At 45.2% G+C, this 19,403-nt stretch overlaps 1 protein-coding gene across 3 annotated transcripts in view; it reads left to right on the plus strand.

Moving 5' to 3' along the window:
• Window positions 1-6,999: 6,999 nt before the first annotated feature.
• LOC106612984 (sacsin) overlaps window positions 7,000-19,403 on the plus strand; it is a 33,486-nt gene continuing 21,082 nt past the window's right edge. The window contains exons 1-4 of one of the 3 annotated variants that reach the window (XM_014214760.2): window positions 7,000-7,268; window positions 8,057-8,127; window positions 8,359-8,481; window positions 9,573-9,723. In XM_014214760.2, the coding sequence (XP_014070235.1) occupies window positions 8,459-8,481; window positions 9,573-9,723 (174 nt within the window). In that variant the 5' untranslated portion in view covers window positions 7,000-7,268; window positions 8,057-8,127; window positions 8,359-8,458. Of the gene's footprint in view, window positions 7,269-7,765; window positions 8,128-8,358; window positions 8,482-9,572; window positions 9,724-19,403 lie in introns of those variants that run through there. The other 2 variants (XM_014214764.2, XM_014214762.2) reach the window with 2 other exon arrangements.

Genomic DNA, 19,403 nt, shown 5'->3' on the forward strand with positions numbered 1-19,403 from the left:
TGGGTGGAAGAAGGGGGGAAGGAGAAAAGTAATTGAGTGTCATCCCCATAGCAATGATATGAGAGACCATGTGAGGATATGACAAAGCCAAGTGACTTGGTGTATAGAGAGAAGAGGAGAGGGCCTAGAACCGAGCCCTGGGGGACACCAGTAGTGAGAGTACGTGGTGAAGACACAGATACTCTCCACGTCACCTGGTCGGAGTGGCCTGCCAGGTAGGATGCAATCCAAGAGTGTGCATAGCCTGAAACGCCCAGCCCCGAGAGGGTGGAGAGGAGAATCTGATGGTTCATGGTGTCAAAGGCAGCGGATAGATTTAGTAAGATGAGAGAGTCAGCTTTGGCAGTGCAGAGAGCCTCCATGACACAGAGAAGAGTAGTCTCAGTTGAGTGACCCGTCTTGAAGCCTGACTGGTTAGGGTCAAGAAGATCGTTCTGAGAGAGATAATGAGAAAGTTTATCAGAGAGAGCACGCTCAAGTGTTTAGGAAAGAAAAGAAAGAAGGGATACAGGTTTATAGGTTTTGACGTCAGATGAGTCGAGGAATAGAGCAACTCGGGCCATTTTGAAGTCAGAGGGGACGCAGCCAGTGGCCAGAGATGAGTTGATGAGGGAAGTGAGGAATGGGAGAAGGTCTCCTCCTCAGAAAGGAGGAGGGGATGGGGTTGAAGGCGAACAGACCTCACTAGTCGCAGGATGTCATCTGGAGAGAGAGGGGAGAAAGAGGTCAAGGCAAAGGGTAGTTCTGTGTGAGTGAGACATGTGGACTCAATAGACTGAGTGAATGAGTAGCGGATGTCGTTAATATTTTTTTCAAAGTGGTTGACAAAGTAATCTGCGGAGAGGGAGGAGGGAGGGACAGAGGGTGGAGGATTAAGGAGGGAGGAGAAGGTAGATGTAACGACTGACATTGTGGGTGTGGAGTCAGGCGCAGGTTAACAATAGCGTTTACTATAGTGCTTTTATTAAATGCACCATCAAAAAGAGTATACACCCAAAATACAATAGGGCGTAATAGAAATACAACGACCCAAAACACGTTCCACGAAACAACACACAGTGGAAGAACGAAATTAAGCTCGCACACAGAACAGGTGGGGAAACGGGCTTAAATACCCAACTAATCACTAAGTGAACACAGGTGCAAATAATAAAGACAAAACCAACAGAAAAGGAAAAAGGGATCGGTGGCAGCTAGTAGGCCGGTGACGAAGACCGCCGAGCGCCACCCGAACAGGGAGAGGATTCACCCTCGGCAAGAGTCGTGACAGTACCCCCCCCGACGCGCGGCTCCCACAGCGCGCCGACACCGGCCTCGGGGACGACCCGGAGGGCGAGGCGCAGGGCGATCCGGGTGGAGGCGATGGAAATCCCTCAACAGTGATTGATCCAGTATGTCCCCCACCGGCACCCAGCATCTCTCCTCCGGACCGTACCCCTCCCAGTCCACGAGGTACTGCAGGCCCCTCACCCAACGTCTAGAGTCCAGAATGGAACGTACTGTATACGCCGGGGACCCCTCGATGTCCAGAGGGGGCGGAGGGACCTCCGGCACCTCACCGACTTGTAAGGGACCAGCTACCACCGGCCTGAGGAGAGACACATGAAACGAGGGGTTAATACGATAATAAGAAGGGAGTTTAAATCTGTAACACTCCTCGTTTATTCTCCTCAGGACTTTGAAGGGCCCTACACGCTGCGGACCCAGCTTCCGGCAGGGCAGGCGTAGGGGCAGGTTTCGGGTCGAGAGCCAGACCCTGTCCCCTGGTTGGAATACTGGGGCCTCACTGCGGTGGCGGTCAGCGCATCTCTTCTGCCGTCCCCCTGCTTGTTTAAGGGCCTCCTGGACAGCCCTCCAGGTCTCCTTGGAGCGCTGCACCCAATCCTCCACCGCAGGAGCCTCGGTCTGGCTCTGATGGCACGGTGCCAGGACCGGCTGGTAGCCTAACACACACTGAAATGGTGAAATGTTAGTGGATGAGTGGCGGAGTGAGTTTTGTGCTAGTTCGGACAAAGGTATGTACCTGGACCACTCCCCTGGCCGGTCCTGGCAGTACGACCGCAGAAACCTACCCACCTCCTGGTTCACTCTCTCCACCTGCCCATTGCTCTCGGGGTGATAACCGGAGGTCAAGCTGACCGAGACCCCCAGGCGCTCCATAAATGCCCTCCATACACGGGACGTGAACTGGGGACCCCGATCAGAAACGATGTCCTCCGGCACCCCGTAGTGCCGAATGAACCCCTGTCTCAGAGATTCCGTGACATATGTCTCCATAGCCAACGTTTCCTCCTGGGACAATGGGTACACGTGACTCTTGGGAAGCGCAGCGTTTACCTGGAGGTTTATCGCACAATCCCCCTGTCGATGAGGTGGTAATTTAGTCGCCTTCTTCTTACAGAAGGTGAGAGCCAAATCGGCATACTCAGAGGGAATGCGCACAGTGGAAACCTGGTCTGGACTCTCCACTGACGTAGCACCGATGGAAACTCCCAGACACTTACCTGAACACTCCTCTGACCACCCCTGGAGAACCCCCTGTTTCCACAAAATCTTGGGATTGTGACTGGCCAGCCAAGGCACCCCCAGCACTACTGGAAACGCAGGTGAGTCGATAAGGAAGAAACTAATTCGCTCCTTATGATTCCCCTGTGTTACCATGTCCAGTGGCACCGTGGTCTCCCTGACCAGCCCTGACCCTAATGGCCGGCTATCTAAGGAGTGCACGGGGAAGGGGGAATCTAACGGCACCAGTGGAACTCCCAGCTTGAGGGCGAGTCCGCGATCCATAAAGTTTCCCGCTGCGCCTGAATCGACTAGCGCCTTATGCTGGGAACAGGGAAAACAAATCAAGGAAAAAAATTAAAACAAACATGTGACCAACAGAGGGTTCTGGGTGAGTTTGGTGCTGACTCACCTGGGGTGAACGAGGAGTGCTCTGCCTGCCCTCTCGACTCCCAGAGGGCCCCCCCAGCACAGCACCGGTCGACCGTGTGTCCTCGGCGACCACAATTGGTGCAGGAGGAGCGGTTCCCCTAGATGCGGCCCCTCCTAGCTCCATGGGAATGGGCGCGTCAATCAGTTCATCCAGGGAGAGTGTAGTGTCCCGACACGCTAGCTCCCTGCGGCTGTGGAGGCTGCACCGGTAATGATCCATTAGGGCCCTGTCATTCCACCCGGCCCCCGCAGCCAAGGTCCAGAACTCCAGAGCGAAGTCTTGCGCGCTCCTTGTCTCCTGCCTGAGATGAAACAGTCGCTCACCCGCCACCCGGCCTTCTGGAGGGTGATCGAATACGGCCCGGAAACGGCGGGTGAACTCAGGGTAGTTCTCCCTCGCTGAGTTGGGGCTATTCCAGACAGCGTTGGCCCATTCTAACGCTCGGCCCGTCAGGCAGGAGACGAGGGGGCTCACACTCTCCCGAGGGAGTCGGCCTCACGGTAGCCAGGTATAAGTCAATCTGAAGCAGAAACCCCTGGCACCCCGCTGCTGCTCCATCGTACTCCCTCGGGAGCGCAAGACGAAGTGCGCCAGAACCAGATGTAGGAGGGGGCGGAGTAGGTGAACTCATCGGGTGAGTCAGAGGTGAAGAGAGAAGACCACTCCTCTCCCATCGGTCCATCCTCTCCATCATTTGGTCCATCGCTGACCCAATTCGATGGAGTACGGTGGTGTGGTGGAGGACCCGTTCTTCCATTGAGGGGAGAGGGGTGGTGGCTGATCCTGCTGACTCCATATTTGAAGGTGCGGGCTTCTGTAATGACTGACGTTGTGGGTGTGGAGTCAGGCGCAGGAAACAATAGCGTTTACTATTGTGCTTTTATTAAACACACCATCAAAAAGAGTATACACCCAAAATACAATAGGGCGTAATAAAAATACAACGACCCAAAACACGTTCCACGAAACAACACACAGTGGAAGAACGAAATTAAGCCCGCACACAGAACAGGTGGGGAAACGGGCTTAAATACCCAACTAATCACTAAGTGAACACAGGTGCAAATAATAAAGACAAAACCAACAGAAAAGGAAAAAGGGATCGATGGCAGCTAGTAGGCCTGTGACGACGGCTGCCGAGCACCACCCGAACAGGGAGAGGATTCACCCTCGGCAGGAGTCGTGACAGTGGAAAACAGTTTCCTAGGGTTAGAGACAGAAGCAAGTGGTTTCAGCAGTTCACACACCAAGTAGGCCACTGAGAAACCAGCCAGCACTTAAAGTAGATGGCCCTAGCTAGCAAAAAGACAGTACTAGACCACAACAGATAAATACCATAAAATATATACTTATCACTCCTGGAGATATCAGGACTCCTCTAACTATAGAATGAAGCACACTGAGATGGAGCCTGAGACGCTCAGAAAAGAGATGAAACCACTTCCCCGTAATACAGCCACTGATTACCAAAACAAGTCACAAATTGCCCTGCCCATTGATCCTGGTTGATGTGCCAACAACGATCTGCAAATTATGAGCAGTCAGCAGGTCACACACCAAGTAGGCTACTGGGAAGACAGGCAGCACTTAAAGTAGATGGCCCTAGCTAGCAAAAAGACAGTGCTAGACCACAACAGATAAAGACAAAAAATGATGCTTATCACTCCTGGAGATAGCAGGAGTCCTCTAGCTATAGAAGGAATACAGTACCATAGGCAACAGCCACACTGAGCTAAAGGCAAGAGCTGCTGCTTTCAAGGAGCGGGACACTAATCCGGATGCTTCTCGCTGTACGACCTCAGACCAGCATACTCAGAGCATGCCCTGACAGGCTGACGAGTGTCTTCACTGACTTTTTAAACCTATCCCTGACCCGGTCTGTAATACCAAGTTGTTTCAAACAGACTACTATAGTCCCCGTGCCCAAAGACGCCAAGGTAACCTGCCTAAATTACTATTGCCCTGTAGCACTCCCATCTATAGCTATGAAATGCTTTGAAAGGTTGGTCATGGCTCACATCAACACCATCATCCCAGACACACTGGACCCACACCAATTCACATACCGCTCCAACAGATCCACAGATGACACAATCTCTATTGCATTCCACACTGCCCTCACCCACCTGGACAAAAGGAATACATATGTAAGAATGCTGTTCCTTGATTACAACACGATAGTCCCCTCCAAGCTCATCACCAAGCTCAGGACCATGCGACTGAACACCTCCCTCTGCAACTGGATCCTGGACTTCCTGACGTACCGCCCCAAGGGGGTGAGGGTAGGCAGCAACACATCCACCACTCTGACCATCAACACGGGGGCCCCTCAGAGGTGTGTGCTTGGTCCCCACCAGTACCCCTGTTCACCCACAACTGTGTGGCCGCAAATGACTCCAATACCATCATCAAGTTTGCTGATGACACGACGATGGTAGGACTGATTCCCGATGACAATGAAGCAGCCTATAGGGAGGAGGTCAGAGACCTGGCTGTGTGGTGCCAGGACAACAACTTCTCTTCAACATCAGCAAGACTATTGTGGGATACAGGAAACGGAGGGGCGAGCACGCCCTCATCCACATAGATGGGGCTGTAGTGGAGTGGGTCGAGAGCATCAAGTTCATCGGTGTCCACATCACTAAGGAATTAACATGGTCCACACAAACCCACACAGCCTCTTGCCCCTAAAGAGGCTGAAAAGATTTGTCATGGGCCCTCAAAAAGTTATACAGCTGTGCCATTGAGAGCATTTAAAAAAGACATATGTATTTATTTTACCCTCTTTTTCTCCCCAATTCCATGATATCCAATTGGTAGTTACGATCATGTCTCATCGAAGCAACTCCCCAACGGACTCGGGAGAGGCAACGGTCGAGAGTCATGTGTCCTCCAAAACATGACCTGCCAAGCCGCACTGCTTCTTGACACACTGTCGGTGGAAACCCCATCCAACTGACGACCGAAGTCAGCTTGCAGGTGCCTGGCCCACCACAAGGAGTCACTAGAGCACGATGTAGGCAAGGAAATCCCTCGGCCAGATCCTCCCCTAACCCGGACGACGTTGAGCCAATTGTGGCCGTCCCATGGGGCTCCCGGTCACGGCCAGCTGGTATCTAACCCGAAGCTGTAGTGGTGCCTTAGACCGCTGCACCACTCGGGAGGCCATTGAGAGCATCTTGACTGGCTGCATCAGCGCTTGCTAGAGCAACTGCAAGGCACCCAAACGCAAGAAGCTACAGAGGGTGATGAGTACGGCCCAGTACATTGGGCCGACCACCCTGCCATCAAGGTATTCTATACAAGGCGTTATGAGAGGAAGGCCCAAAAAATGGTCAAAGACTCCAGCGACCCATGCCATAGTCTCTTGTCTCTGCTACTGCAATGCAAGCGGTACCAGTGTACCTAGTCTGGATCCAACAGGGCCCTGAACAGATTCTACACCCAGGACATAAGACTGCTAAACAAAACTGCTAAATAGCTAATCAAATGCATTGACCCTTTTTTGCACTAACTCTCTTGCACTGACTCTATGCATACACACACTGGACTCTACCCACACATGCACACATACTTACACTGACACCCCAACGCACATATACATATGTGTGCGTCTTTTATCTGTCCTGTTGCCTAGTTACTTTACCCCTGGATGATGTCAAAGCGAAAAAATGCCAAGAGTGTGCAAAGCTGTCATCAAGGCAAAACGTCACTACTTTAAAGAATCGCAAACATAAAATATATTTTGATTCGTCTAACACTTTTTTGTTTACTACATGATTCCATGTGTGTTATTTCATAGTTTTGATGTATTGACTATTGTTCTACATTGTAGAAAATAGTAAAAATAAGGAAACACCCTTGAATGAGTAGGTGAGTAGGTGTCCAAAGTTTTGACTATATATGTATACATTTTTAACTCTGCATTGTTGGAAAAAGACTCATAAGTAAGCATTTCACTGTTAGTCTACACCTGTAATTTACGAAGCATGAGACAAATACAATTCGATTTTATTTTGATTTGGTGTGCAGTCGGGTCGGTCACCCATTCATACTGTAGCTTTAAGAAATGCATGCACGAGTTCTGCAGTATTGAACTTGTTCAGAGATGTTTGGACGAGACCATTCGATATAGGATTATGTATCGCATGTACAGTTTCTCGGAATATTTCTGTTGGAAAGTGGATACTGGATAGTCATATACATTCATCTGATCACCCCAGTACAGGTCTCCCTTTTCAGAGACAATCAAGCAGCGACGTGCGCACTACAGGGGTGTGAGAGGGTGGAGAGGACAGGGCAGATGCTTCTGGTGGAATCTTGCTCGGATGTAAGTATAGGCTTCTGCGGCATCAAACGTATTCTGAAAATTGCAAACTGGGTGATGCTGTTCTTTCCCCGTATCATGAATATGTTATTGTTTGTTTACGAGTAGGGTAGCCAAATAGGCCTAACAATGTGCCCTTTGTTTGTTGCACACAACAGTGTCAGTCTTTCCCTAGATCATATTTTGCGAAAAGGTTTGTTTACATGTTAAGCATAAAATAATGTCAACGCGTGAAGATGGATCGTTTAAAGTGCTGAAAGTCCTTGATTAAGGTTGGATGATGTCATTTTTCTACGTTGCATTGGATGCTGATGCCAATTGCACTGCACCAAAATCATAAATATTATCGAAACATTTTCAGAGATTATTACTTTATATTGAATTATACAACTACTTAATTCTAAAGACTATAACATAGATGAGAAACTGTGAAATGGATTTACTACAGTCATAGAAAGTGTAACATATAACCTAATGCATCACCTGCAAAATATTCATATTATAACCATAGCTTATTTTGCAACCCATAATAATATGGGTTTATATGAGAAAGTAGCTAGATGGATGCAATTTGAGAGGGACTGCAATGTGTTTCTAATCTTGTTACTGTCGTGACTACAACTACCAGAGTCCATTAGCTTCCCACCAGCAGTCCAGCCAACCCGCAACAGACGCAGTTATCACATGCACTGATAATACATTATTACAAACAGCGCCTTTGAAGGAATTACCATGTAGGAAGTAGCCTCACAATTTTGCTCGCTTACGACTTCCATATCTATAATTTTCAGAAACACAGATTCTATTGAAAAGATACAGCTGGATTACAAGATCATGAAACGAATGTCTTGGCGGGAGACAAGTAAGTGGCCGTTTTACTGAATAGCTGATAACTGAGCACCGCAGTGATACATTGTAGCCTTAGCGGGGGACCCATTGAGGGGGAATGGCTAAATGAAGCTTCCTACAACCGCACCATTGGCTAACTGTACGTAAACGAAAAACAATACATCTACAGTAGATAAGTGGCTCGAGTGAAAACGTTGTGAGGTGTATTGTGAGAAAATAACGGTCCTGTTTGTTTGTATGACAGTCTTTTCCCGGGTGGAGTTTCCCAACGCTCAGTGCAGAAGATAGAAAGAAGTCAAATGAATGTGTACGCGGGGACATAGCACGAAAAAGGCTTAGAAGTGATGGCAAACTGTCGAGACCCATGGTAAGTTCGATGTTTACACATTTCAGATTTAAACATGGGGGCTGAAGTAGGCCTATTCATCAACATCCCCAATCAAACGTTATGTCAACTGCTGTTAAACTATGTTGAGGTGTTAACTCACCATTATTCTCTCTATCACCAGTTAGTTATACATTGTAGTATTCAGCACCTGTCTTGACACCCTGGAATCAGATGTCACAATCACCTGTAAAATAAAGGCCTAATGTAATTTCTGAAGTGTCTATAGAAGACGCATTGCCATTATAGTGAACCTTTGTCTAGAACGTGTTGTGTTCCATCCATCCCCTGTTGAATGCCCCACCCATTTTTTGTAGAACTATGGACATTGTAGAGATGGCAGCTTGAGTCAAATGGTTTGCAGAATAGGCAAAGCTATTACCCTTTATTGCTGCCTGCACAATCAATATTTGTTGCATAAGTAAATATATGCATACAGATCTCTGTATTTAGTGACTCAGACAGAGCCTAAATAGAGTTATAAACAGTGTTATGGCTACACTGGAAGATGTTACTGTCAGGATCTAGCTATTCTCTTTGGGAAAGTGCTGATATTTGTACTTGAGTGCATGTGGCCTATGTCCATATGGCTTATCACCATCTTGAACCTTTTGGGATTGGCGGTAATTTTTTTGACAGTATTTCTCAGATGCAGAGGAGAAAACACAAGCAATATTGAAACGTTAGATAACAAATGGATGTGACTTAGGTTATATACTCAGGTTTCTCTTTAATCAATACAAACTGCAAGCAGCATTGCTGACCCCATTGTTCCCTATGTTTAAGTGCTACCAGTATTCTGTGCTCTTTACATATCTATAGAAGAGCCACCTGGTCTTGTGAACTCAGGATGACCAAGGAAACATGTACATTAAAATTATACACAAATTTAAATTTGTGATGGAATCAGTGCACTGCCAGAATAATATCTTCCCTGAACATCACCATGTAAGCTTGACGTTGCTCTATGCCTGTGACCTACCAAATGAAGAATGCCATCTATGATTCACTGTGGCATTCTTTCCAGGACAAAGAAATAACTAATACATGGATTTTTTTTGTGTATTTTCTAGGTTGCCATGGGTGACAGTCCGTCATGAGTATATTGGCCAGAGGGCCTACCAGGTCCCTCATTCTGCAGCTGTTAGGGACATCAAGCAACTCATCTATGAAGAAACCGACCTGCCTGTCATCGAGCAGCAGCTGGTTCACAATGGGAAAGTGGTAGGTAAAAAAGCTATTTTACAAATCGTTGCTATTTTCATTGTTGAAATGACAGAAAATTTACAAATGTAGTTTTGCATAGTTTGACTACAGTAGATTAAATGCTTGTCATGAGAGCACAATGGTAAAATTCATTGACGAGACAATCCCGTGTCTGTGCATACATCCTGTGTGAGACACTATTGTTTAATCTCGTCTGCTTCTCATACTCCTCCATTGTTTATTGTTTTGTGATGTATTAAAAAGGACTTTAATAGAGTAAGTTAAAGTGCTCCATCCTGAGGGTGCGTTTGTAAATTCACTCTGGCTATCTACTCTGATTTCAGAGCATTCTCGTCTGGGTGTACCAGAATGCAGAATAATTGATTCATTTACGAACGCTCAACACCCATTGAATATGACTGGTGTCAGTAAACGTCGGCAACAAAACGTAATTCAATTGTTGCCAGCAGCATAGTTACATGCTAACCAGACCGCTCACACGCGTGCGTCCGCGTGCGCAATCGCATATCAAAGCGAACTCTGAACCATCTATATTAATTTGAGGACAGGTCGAAAAGCATTAAACATTTATGGCAATTTAGCTAGCTAATTTGTTCTGGGATATAAACATTGGGTTGTTATTTTACCTGAAATGCACAAGGTCCTCTACTCCGACAATTAATCCACAGATAATCGGATAAACCGTGTTCGTTTCAAGTAATCTCTCCTCCTTCAGGCTTCTTCTTTGGACTTTATGTGGCGATTGGCAACCAACTTTAAGGTGCATTACCACCACCAACTGCTCTGGAGTGTGGACCTCAGTTTATCTTTCAATCACCCAGTGTGGGTATATGCTCCTAAAAACCAATGAGGAGATGGGAGAAGAGGGACTTGCAGTGCGACAAGCATCACAAATATAACCAAGTTCTATTTTAGCGCCTGGCTATGCAGACGCTCGCGAGCAGTGTGGGTGCAATGATTAAATAACATGTATGTGTAAATAATTTTGCAACGCTCACACACTCGATGCGAGCGGTGTGGTCAGCATGTTACAGTCACCAACATTCTAGATAACATGAAAATAGTCTAACCAGCTCTGCTAGGGCAAGTAAAATGGTCAGAGGGCGGTGTTCTCTCATTTATGTCTGGAATGAGCTAGCAAGCTAGCTAACTTTAGCCAGTTAGCTTGGGTGCTTGACTGCCGTTGTGAGGTCAGAACGCTCGGATCAACCCTACTCCTTGGACAGAGCATACAGTGTGCGGTCTGAATGCTCCGAGAGCGAAAAGCTTACGAATGGACAATCTGACAACGCTCTGAAATTATGAAAGCCCAGAGCGCACTCTGAGCGCACTCCTGCACTCCATAGTGAATTCACAAACACACCCGATGTCAACGTAGGCTACATCAGTGCTGGTTAGATTATCAGAAACTATGTGTTCTACTAGTAAGCCACATTGGCCACTTTGTTTGACTACATAACAACAAAAACAGCCAGAAATGTAGGGATTTAGGGATTGTATCACAGCCAGTGCTGCTGATTAAATACCCATTGTGTTTCCAGGGCAGGATTAGAACTCATGACATTCCATGTTTGTTTTTAGTGTTGATATCTTTGTGCAGTCAAGCCTGTCTCTTTCCAACACGTCCTTATTCAATATTGGAACATGTTAATACCATCTTCATTATATCACATTCTGTGCATTGACCTGGTCAAATTTCTCCTTACTATAGTGGCTGAGGGAATAACATGATGTATTTCCTTGATTCATATTTTCCCCAACAGATACATTTCCGAAGTATTTAATGGCTATCCATTGCGACAACAACATTACAATGACGCAATCTTCACCATTAACAATTTCATCATTGAGAGGACTACGTTTTATTGGTTTATCACCAGTCTGATAGGACAGTGTATTGATCCAATAGTCTCAAGGCCCTTTGTGATCAAGAGTGCCTTTGATTACAGACAAAGTTATTTTTAATGTATTGCAAAAGTAGGCTCTATGTGATGTAGCCTGTGATGTATTCTCTAATATGAGATTAAGGCTAACTAATTTATTCAGGTATGTACATTCACATATATGATCAGTGATGCTTGATGACAGGTCTCACCTATTGCTAAACTAGGCAACTATACTGAAAAATAATTTTTAACGCAACATGTAAAGTGTTGGTCCCATGTTTCATGAGCTGAAATAAAAGATCCCAGAAATGTTCCACATGCACAAAAAGCTTATTTCTCTAAAATGTTATGCACAAATTTGTTTACATCCCTGTTAGGGAGCATTTCTCCTTTGCCAAGTGTGGCATATCAATAAGCAAATTAAACAACATGATCATTACACAGGTGTACCTTGTGCTGGGGTCAAGGCCACTCTAAAATGTGCAGTTTTGTCACACAACACAATACCACAGATGTCTCAAGTTTTGAGGGAGAGTACAATTGGCATGCTGACTGCAGGAATGTCCACCAGAGCTGTTTCTCTACCGTAAGCATCATCATTTTAGAGAATTTGGCAGTACGTTCAATCGGCCTCATAACCGCAGACCACATGTAACCACGGCAGCCCAGGACCTACACATCCGGCTTCTTCAGCTGTGGGATTGTCTGGGGCAGAGTATGTTAGCGGAGTTGAATGGTCGGGACCACGTTCTTTTCAACCACTCTGCTAAAAACCGCTCTGTGCTCACAGGAAAAAAAACTGCTGCTTCAAATTCGCTCCATTCATTAAAATCTGAATTTAACCAGCACCCATCTATTTTTGTGACTACCTGAACATACCATTTGGCTTTGAAGTAGCCTGTTGAAATCAAACCATATGATTTGAATGAAAAGTATTACATTCACCTTTTAATGTTAATTATAAGAAGCACTCATCACTTCAAATAGGGTACATGTCATATTAAACAGCATATTAACACTTTAAATAGTTCAGGAACCAGACAGGGAGTCTAAGAAGGAACAAACATTTATTATTTAGGCTGTATTTTTTTCAGTTCTTTCAAGGCTATAGCCTACAAAGAAATACATTGTGAAGCATTTGCGATTGCGACACAAAAGTTAGTAGAGTAATAAATCACAAAGCACTTAAACAACATTTGGTTGTATTAAATAATTAGGCTATAAATAGTCTAGCAATTTTGCATATAGGCTGTGACTTAGAATTAAATACAAATTAAATGAAAAATGCCATATTAGGCTCAGTACAGTGCATTTGAATACATTTTTAGAAACACGAGTTTGGCCAGTCTGTGGCTTCAGGCTCATGGTTTCTGGAGAGCAGACCGGCAGTGGAGAATATCCTCTCTGCGCTTGTAGAGCCACTGGGGATGCTAAACACCCTTTTGGCCACTCTTGCCAGGCTGGGCAGAGATGCAGAGTTGTTGTTTTTCAATTTTTCCATATGTAGGCCTAATGGTTTTTAAACAAAATAACCCAATCAAAAACAAAAGCTCCTGGAAAGGGGAAATATGCCAGGCCTATTGGGCCAAAATCATTTATGGCCTATTGCTTATGGCCTATAGAACAAACATTTAAGAGATCAGATTTTTTTGTTTATAAATACTTTGCTACAATGACACAGTTATCTACCCACCTCAATCCTTTCTTTTAGCATGTGCACATATTAAGTACACCATCATGCTTTCGGGATACGTGTCTTTTCAGATTCCACAATGCCCACTTTGATATTGCACCTGTGAGTTTTATCAGTTTCTTTCTGAAAATATTTAGCGAACTCCATGACAGTAGCTAAAGCAAGGGGCTATAGCAGCACACAAGTAGACTACAAATGCATGCTGGGCCGGGCATGCCCTGAGCTCGTGAAGTGAGCGCTACTGGAGCGAAATTGGAGCGTAGGCGAGAAGGCCTATGCTCCAGTCTTTGGGAATCTCGCTCCGTGCTGCAGTCAAATTGGGTACACTCCGCTCCAGCTCCACTCCACTCCGCTCACATACTCTGGTCTGGGGACGGGTTGCTGAGGAGTATTTCTGTCTGTTATAAAGCCCTTTTGTGGTGAAAAACTAATTCTGATTGGCTGGGCCTGGCTCCCCAGTGGGTGGGCTTATGCCCTCCCAGGCCCACCCATGACTGCGCCCTTGCCCAGTCATGTGAAATCCATAGATTAGGGCCTAATTAAGTTATTTCAATTGACTGATTTCCTTACATGAACTGTAACTCAGTAAAATCTTTGAAATTGTTGCATGTTGCCTTTATGTTTATGTTCAGTAAGTCCTAGGCCTACTGGTAGGCCTACTGCTAAGAGCAGGTGTCAGGAATCATTTCAGGTATTCACACTCCATGAGACCACCACAGCTCAGGATTAAGGTTTGGGATTAGACAACTGACTGTTGCTGCTACAGATTCTTCACCATGCACGGGTCTTGGTGGCTATGTGCAGTATGGGATAGAGTTTTATCTCCCGTTCTTTCATGGAAAGCCCTCCTGTGTGCCTGGCTCATATTAATAGGAAGCATGACTGCGCAGACAACTTTCTTTGTCACTTATGCTCTTATCATGTTACACATGACATTTTGTAGCTAATCATAACTTTGATCAACGTTTACATGATCTGTATTAGGTACATGTTTAGCAGCATTGTATTCTATGTTGTGTCGCAGAACGTGGGTTGTTATGTATGCTATGATTAGCATGATTGCAGGACTCACTGTTTAGCTGAGCCTATACTGACTGAGGGAAAGGAACAGGTGGATCCCTGCCGTCAGCCCCTCTGATGTCACCCTCAGAAATTAGCCACAGTCCACGCCCACAAACTATCCTAGATTAGCTGCAATACAAACAGGGAGCTCTCCCTCTGCCCAGTCTAACAGAGTTGAGAAGGGTATCTGACTGACTTTTATGCAAGTTGAGATCTAATTTATTTGATTTGATTATGAACACAGCTATCTATCTGAAGGGTTGACTCTGTCCCAGCGTCCATACTTAGCTTGGGAATGTCTTACTTAAAGGGTGTAACAAGTTTAGACTTAGTCTCCATATTCTTCAGTGTGCCTCTGAGAGTCAGCTGATTCTGCAAAAATTATTAACTAAGATGGTTAAGTAACCATCTGAAGGGGAAAAAAACACTTTGAATGTCAACTGGAATGTTTTCAGTTTACAGTTCTTTGGAGAATTAGGGGCTTTGAAGCTTTTCAAGCTCAGAAGTAGGGCATTGCACCATTACCAGTATCGTATTAGTAGGCCTATTCTGGTCAGTCAGAATATACTACGATTCATGCTTGCTTCAATCAGATTGAAAGCCCTGCCTTCTCTTTCAACCTTTTACACCATTTTGTGCTATTATTATACACATCTCATTGGCTCAACAACGGGGCCATTTATTGGCAGGTTAAGACCAACAACCTTAATGAACTCTCACTCACAAGGTTACATGGAAAGTTAATTTAGGCCTGGCCTAGTACCTAACCTGTGTTGAATTTAGTCGCTGTGTTCTTGTGATTGCGCATGATCAAATCAAATTTTATTTGTCACATGAGCCAACTACAACAGGTGTAGACCTTACCGTGAAATGCTTACTTACAAGCCCTTAAAGCCTTAACCAACAATCCATTTTTAAGAAAATAAGAGTTAAGAAAAATATAAAAGCGCAACAATAAAATAGCAATAACGAGGCTATATACAGGGGGGTACCGGTACAGAGTCACTGTGCCAGGGTACAGGTTAGTTGAGGTAATATGTACATGTAGGTTAGGTAAAGTGACTATGCATAGATAATAAAGAGCGAGTAGCAGCAGCGTAAAAAAAAAAAGCTTTGTGGGCACTATGGTGTTGAACGCTGAGCTGTAGTCAATGAACAGCATTCTCACATAGGTGTTCCTTTTGTCCAGGTGGGAAAGGGCAGTGTTGAGTGCAATGGAGATTGCAACATCTGTGGATCTGGGGCGGTATGCAAATTGGAGTGGGTCTAGGGTTTCTGGGATGATGTGAGCCATGACCAGCCTTTCAATGAACTTCATGGTTACAGACGTGAGTGCTACGGGTCAGTAGTCATTTAGGCAGGTTACCTTGGTGTTCTTGGGCACAGGGACTATGGTGGTCTGCTTGAAACATGTAGGTATTACAGACTCGGCCAGGAACAGGTTGAAAATGTCGGCGAAGACACTTGCCAGTTGTTCAGTGCATGCTCCGAGCACATGTCCGGATAATCCGTCTGGCCCTGAGGCCTTGTGAATGTTGACCTGTTTAAAGGTCTTACTCACAACGGCTACGGCGAGCATGATCCCACAGTCGTCAGGAACAGCTGGTGCTCTCATGCATGCTTCAGTGTTGCTTGCCTCGAAGCGCGCATAGAAGTCGTTTAGCTCGTCTGGTAGGCTTGTGTCACTGGGCAGCCTGTGGCTTGGCTTCCCTTTATAGTTCGTAATAGTTTACAAGCCCTGCCACATCCGACGAGTGTTGGAGCTGGTGTAGTAGGATTCAATCTCAGTCCTGTATTTACGCTTTGCCTGTTTTGTTGGTTCGTCTGAGGCATAGCAGGATTTCTTATAAGCGTCCTGATTAGAGTCCCACTCCTTGACAGTGGTAGCCCCTACCCTTTAGCTCAGTGCGGATGTTGCCTGCAATCCATGGCTTCTGATTGGGGTATGTACGTATGGTCACTGTGGGGACAACGTTATCGATGCACTTATTGATGAAGCCGGTGACTGATGTGGTATACAGTATTCCTCAATGCCATCGGATGAGTCCCGGAACATATTCCAGTCTGTGCTAGTAAAACAATCCTGTAGCTTAGCATCTGTTTCATCTGACCATTTCCGTATTGAGCGAGTCACTGGTACTTCCTGCTTTAGTTTTTGTTTGTAAACAGGAATCAGGAGGATAGAATTATGGTCAGATTTGCCAAATGGAGGGCGAGAGAGCTTTGTATGCGTCTCTGTGTATTGTGTAATGGTGATCTAGAGTTCCCCCCCCTCTGGTTGCACATGTAACATGCTGGTAGAAATGAGGTAAAACGGATTTAAGTTTCTCTGAATTAAAGTCCCCGGCCACTAGGAGCGCCGCCTCTGGATGAGGATTTTCCTGTTTGCTTATGGCTTTATTCAGCTCATTGTGTGCGGTCTTAGTGCCAGCATCGGTTTGTGGTGGTAAAAAGACAGCTAAGAAAAATATAGATGAAAACTCTCTTGGTAAATGGTGTGGTCTACTGCTTATCATGAGATACTCTACCTCAGGTAAGGGAAGACCCCCATGAAATGGACAAAAATGAATGGCAACTTATTGGCATTGGGTGAACCATATACACAATCACAAATACCGCTCAAATGGACGGCAGTTCATCAAAACCATATTGCAAGCGGAACATGGCAAATGCCAATTGTCATACTCCAAAAATCCCAAAGATGGCGAGTGCGCTCCACCGTAGATTTTCATATGGCAAATGGTCACAAAGTCAGGTCCCAAGGGTGAAAGTAAAACCTAATTTTTTTGGTCAATTATACATATGTAATAACCGTATGGACATTTGTCTTATTGACTTTGTCCATAAGGCCTATGTTTTGTCCATTTGCAATATACGATAATTGGAAGTCAGCTTTCGAACACAAAAAATCTGAGAACCATGTCCAAATGGCATAAGAAATGTCCAAATGTCGTATATACTGACCAAATGATATATATCACTATGTTAAGCCCTGAATCAACCTAGAAGGTCTATTTGTCATGTTTGATCATAGGAAGTAAGAATTTCTCGTTAATGTTGATTCAGCATGTCCATTTCGTAATAGAAGTCCATATGGATATACATTGGCAATGGACACTGTCAACTTGCAGAAGAGCATGTTCACACTGACAGTATAGCATATGTGTGATGGACACTGTCCAATCGCTCGTTGGTGTTGATTTCAGCCTGTCCATTTGGTGATGGAAAATATCGGTTTAAATAGATTGGAAATGGACAAATGTAAACTGTCCATTTGCAATGTCTTACAATGGGCATTTACCATCATGAATTGGACATGGTCTAATATACTGCAGAAATGCCCAATTGACTGGCTCGTTAAACTCGGGATGGACGAGCAGTGATAGTGGTTCCTTTCCATCGCTCGTTGGTGCAATGAGAGAGAAGTGGGACTCGTTTTTTTTAAATATATTTTTTGAAACATCCAAAATGACCAGGGGCGCCCCCTGTTGTTTGGACCCGGGTGGGGGGGGTGCTCCCTACCCGGCCATGGACCCCTAGCACCCCCTGATGCCATTTAGAGCCATATTAAAAATACGCTCCTGGTAACTCGTTCAATTACCAGGTGCACGGCTGTCCATTTGCAATGTCTTACAATGGACATTTACCATCACGAATTGGGCATGCTCTAATATACTGCAGAAATGCCCAATTGACTGGCTCGTTGAACTCGGGATTGCCGAGCAGTGATAGTGGTTCCTCTCCATCGCTCGTTGGTGTTGATTTCAGCCTGTCCATTTGGTGATGGAAAATCCCTCATTAAATACATTGGAAATGTACACTGTCCATTTGTAATATAAAATGTACAATGCCAATATATTATACTGCCATCAAGTCAGCCATCAGTCAATAAGATATCATACTGACACCAAACTTACTTTGTCCAACTCTTTTAAAAGCCAACTATCACATATTTCAGAGCTGGCCCACAATTCATAGCGCCTTCATAAACATAGTTACATTCGAGCTGCCGGTCCAGTTCTGACATTATATGTAGGCCTAGCTGAGGCGATCCCGAGTTTTGGGTCGATAGGTCATTCAGAGCCCGAGCAGCGACCTTAATTAGTGCTGAAAATTCACTTTGTCCGGGCATTGCTACAGGGTCCCTGAAAGAGCTATCGGACAGAAACTTTAGGGTCCAAAGCGGTCTTGTGATTCTGGGACTTTTCTAAGTGTCGTCATTTTTGCAAATGGACGAGGCTGTTTCTCGGCATGAGGACCTTCTAGAGCCACATACATTTTAGTCATTTAGCAGATGCTCTTATCCAGAGCAACTTACAGTAGTGAATGCATACATTTCATTTCATAAATTATTTTTTTTCTGTGCTGGCCCCCCATGGGAATCGAACCCACAACCCTGGTGATGCAAACACCATGCTCTACCAACTGAGCTACAGGGAAGGCCGTGCACTACCAACTGAAGCCCTAGAACAGGTTTATAAAGTTTCAAAGCTCTAGGTCTGACGGTTCTTTGATGGTTCGAACGCAGGTAACTATTGCAGGCTGTGTCTGTAAGCCTCACACTGTCTCACTCCACATTGACTGTGTGGGTGGGTGAGTACAAAAAATCACAGAAATAACGTAGAGCACCCGAAACCCGTCTTAACGAAATTCGCCTTAACACTGGATCTGTAACTTTTTGGAAATAAAACACATTTGTTTAACCATCACCAAACGGACATTGTATGATTTCTCGTAAATTACAATAGATAAATGGCTGGTTCTTTATTTCCTTACACCGTAGGTTTATGTACTGTGGTGGCTAATTTCTGCATTACCAAATGAGGAGAGTTACAAACTTCACACACAAGTCAGAGTTAATACTTAAAACTACATATTTAATAATTAAGATGCTTTTGCAAAAGCACTTGACCTTCAATGATGCCATTGAAAAGTGATTACACAAAAGTACAAAGATCTTTTATACCCAAGAACCACCCCCTTCAACGTACATGTCGAACAACAGATCTTAGGAACAGTTCACAAAGGTTAAGTTC

The sequence above is a fragment of the Salmo salar genome, chromosome ssa09 (assembly GCF_905237065.1).
Source record: "Salmo salar chromosome ssa09, Ssal_v3.1, whole genome shotgun sequence".
In the NCBI taxonomy this organism is placed as follows: domain Eukaryota; kingdom Metazoa; phylum Chordata; class Actinopteri; order Salmoniformes; family Salmonidae; genus Salmo; species Salmo salar.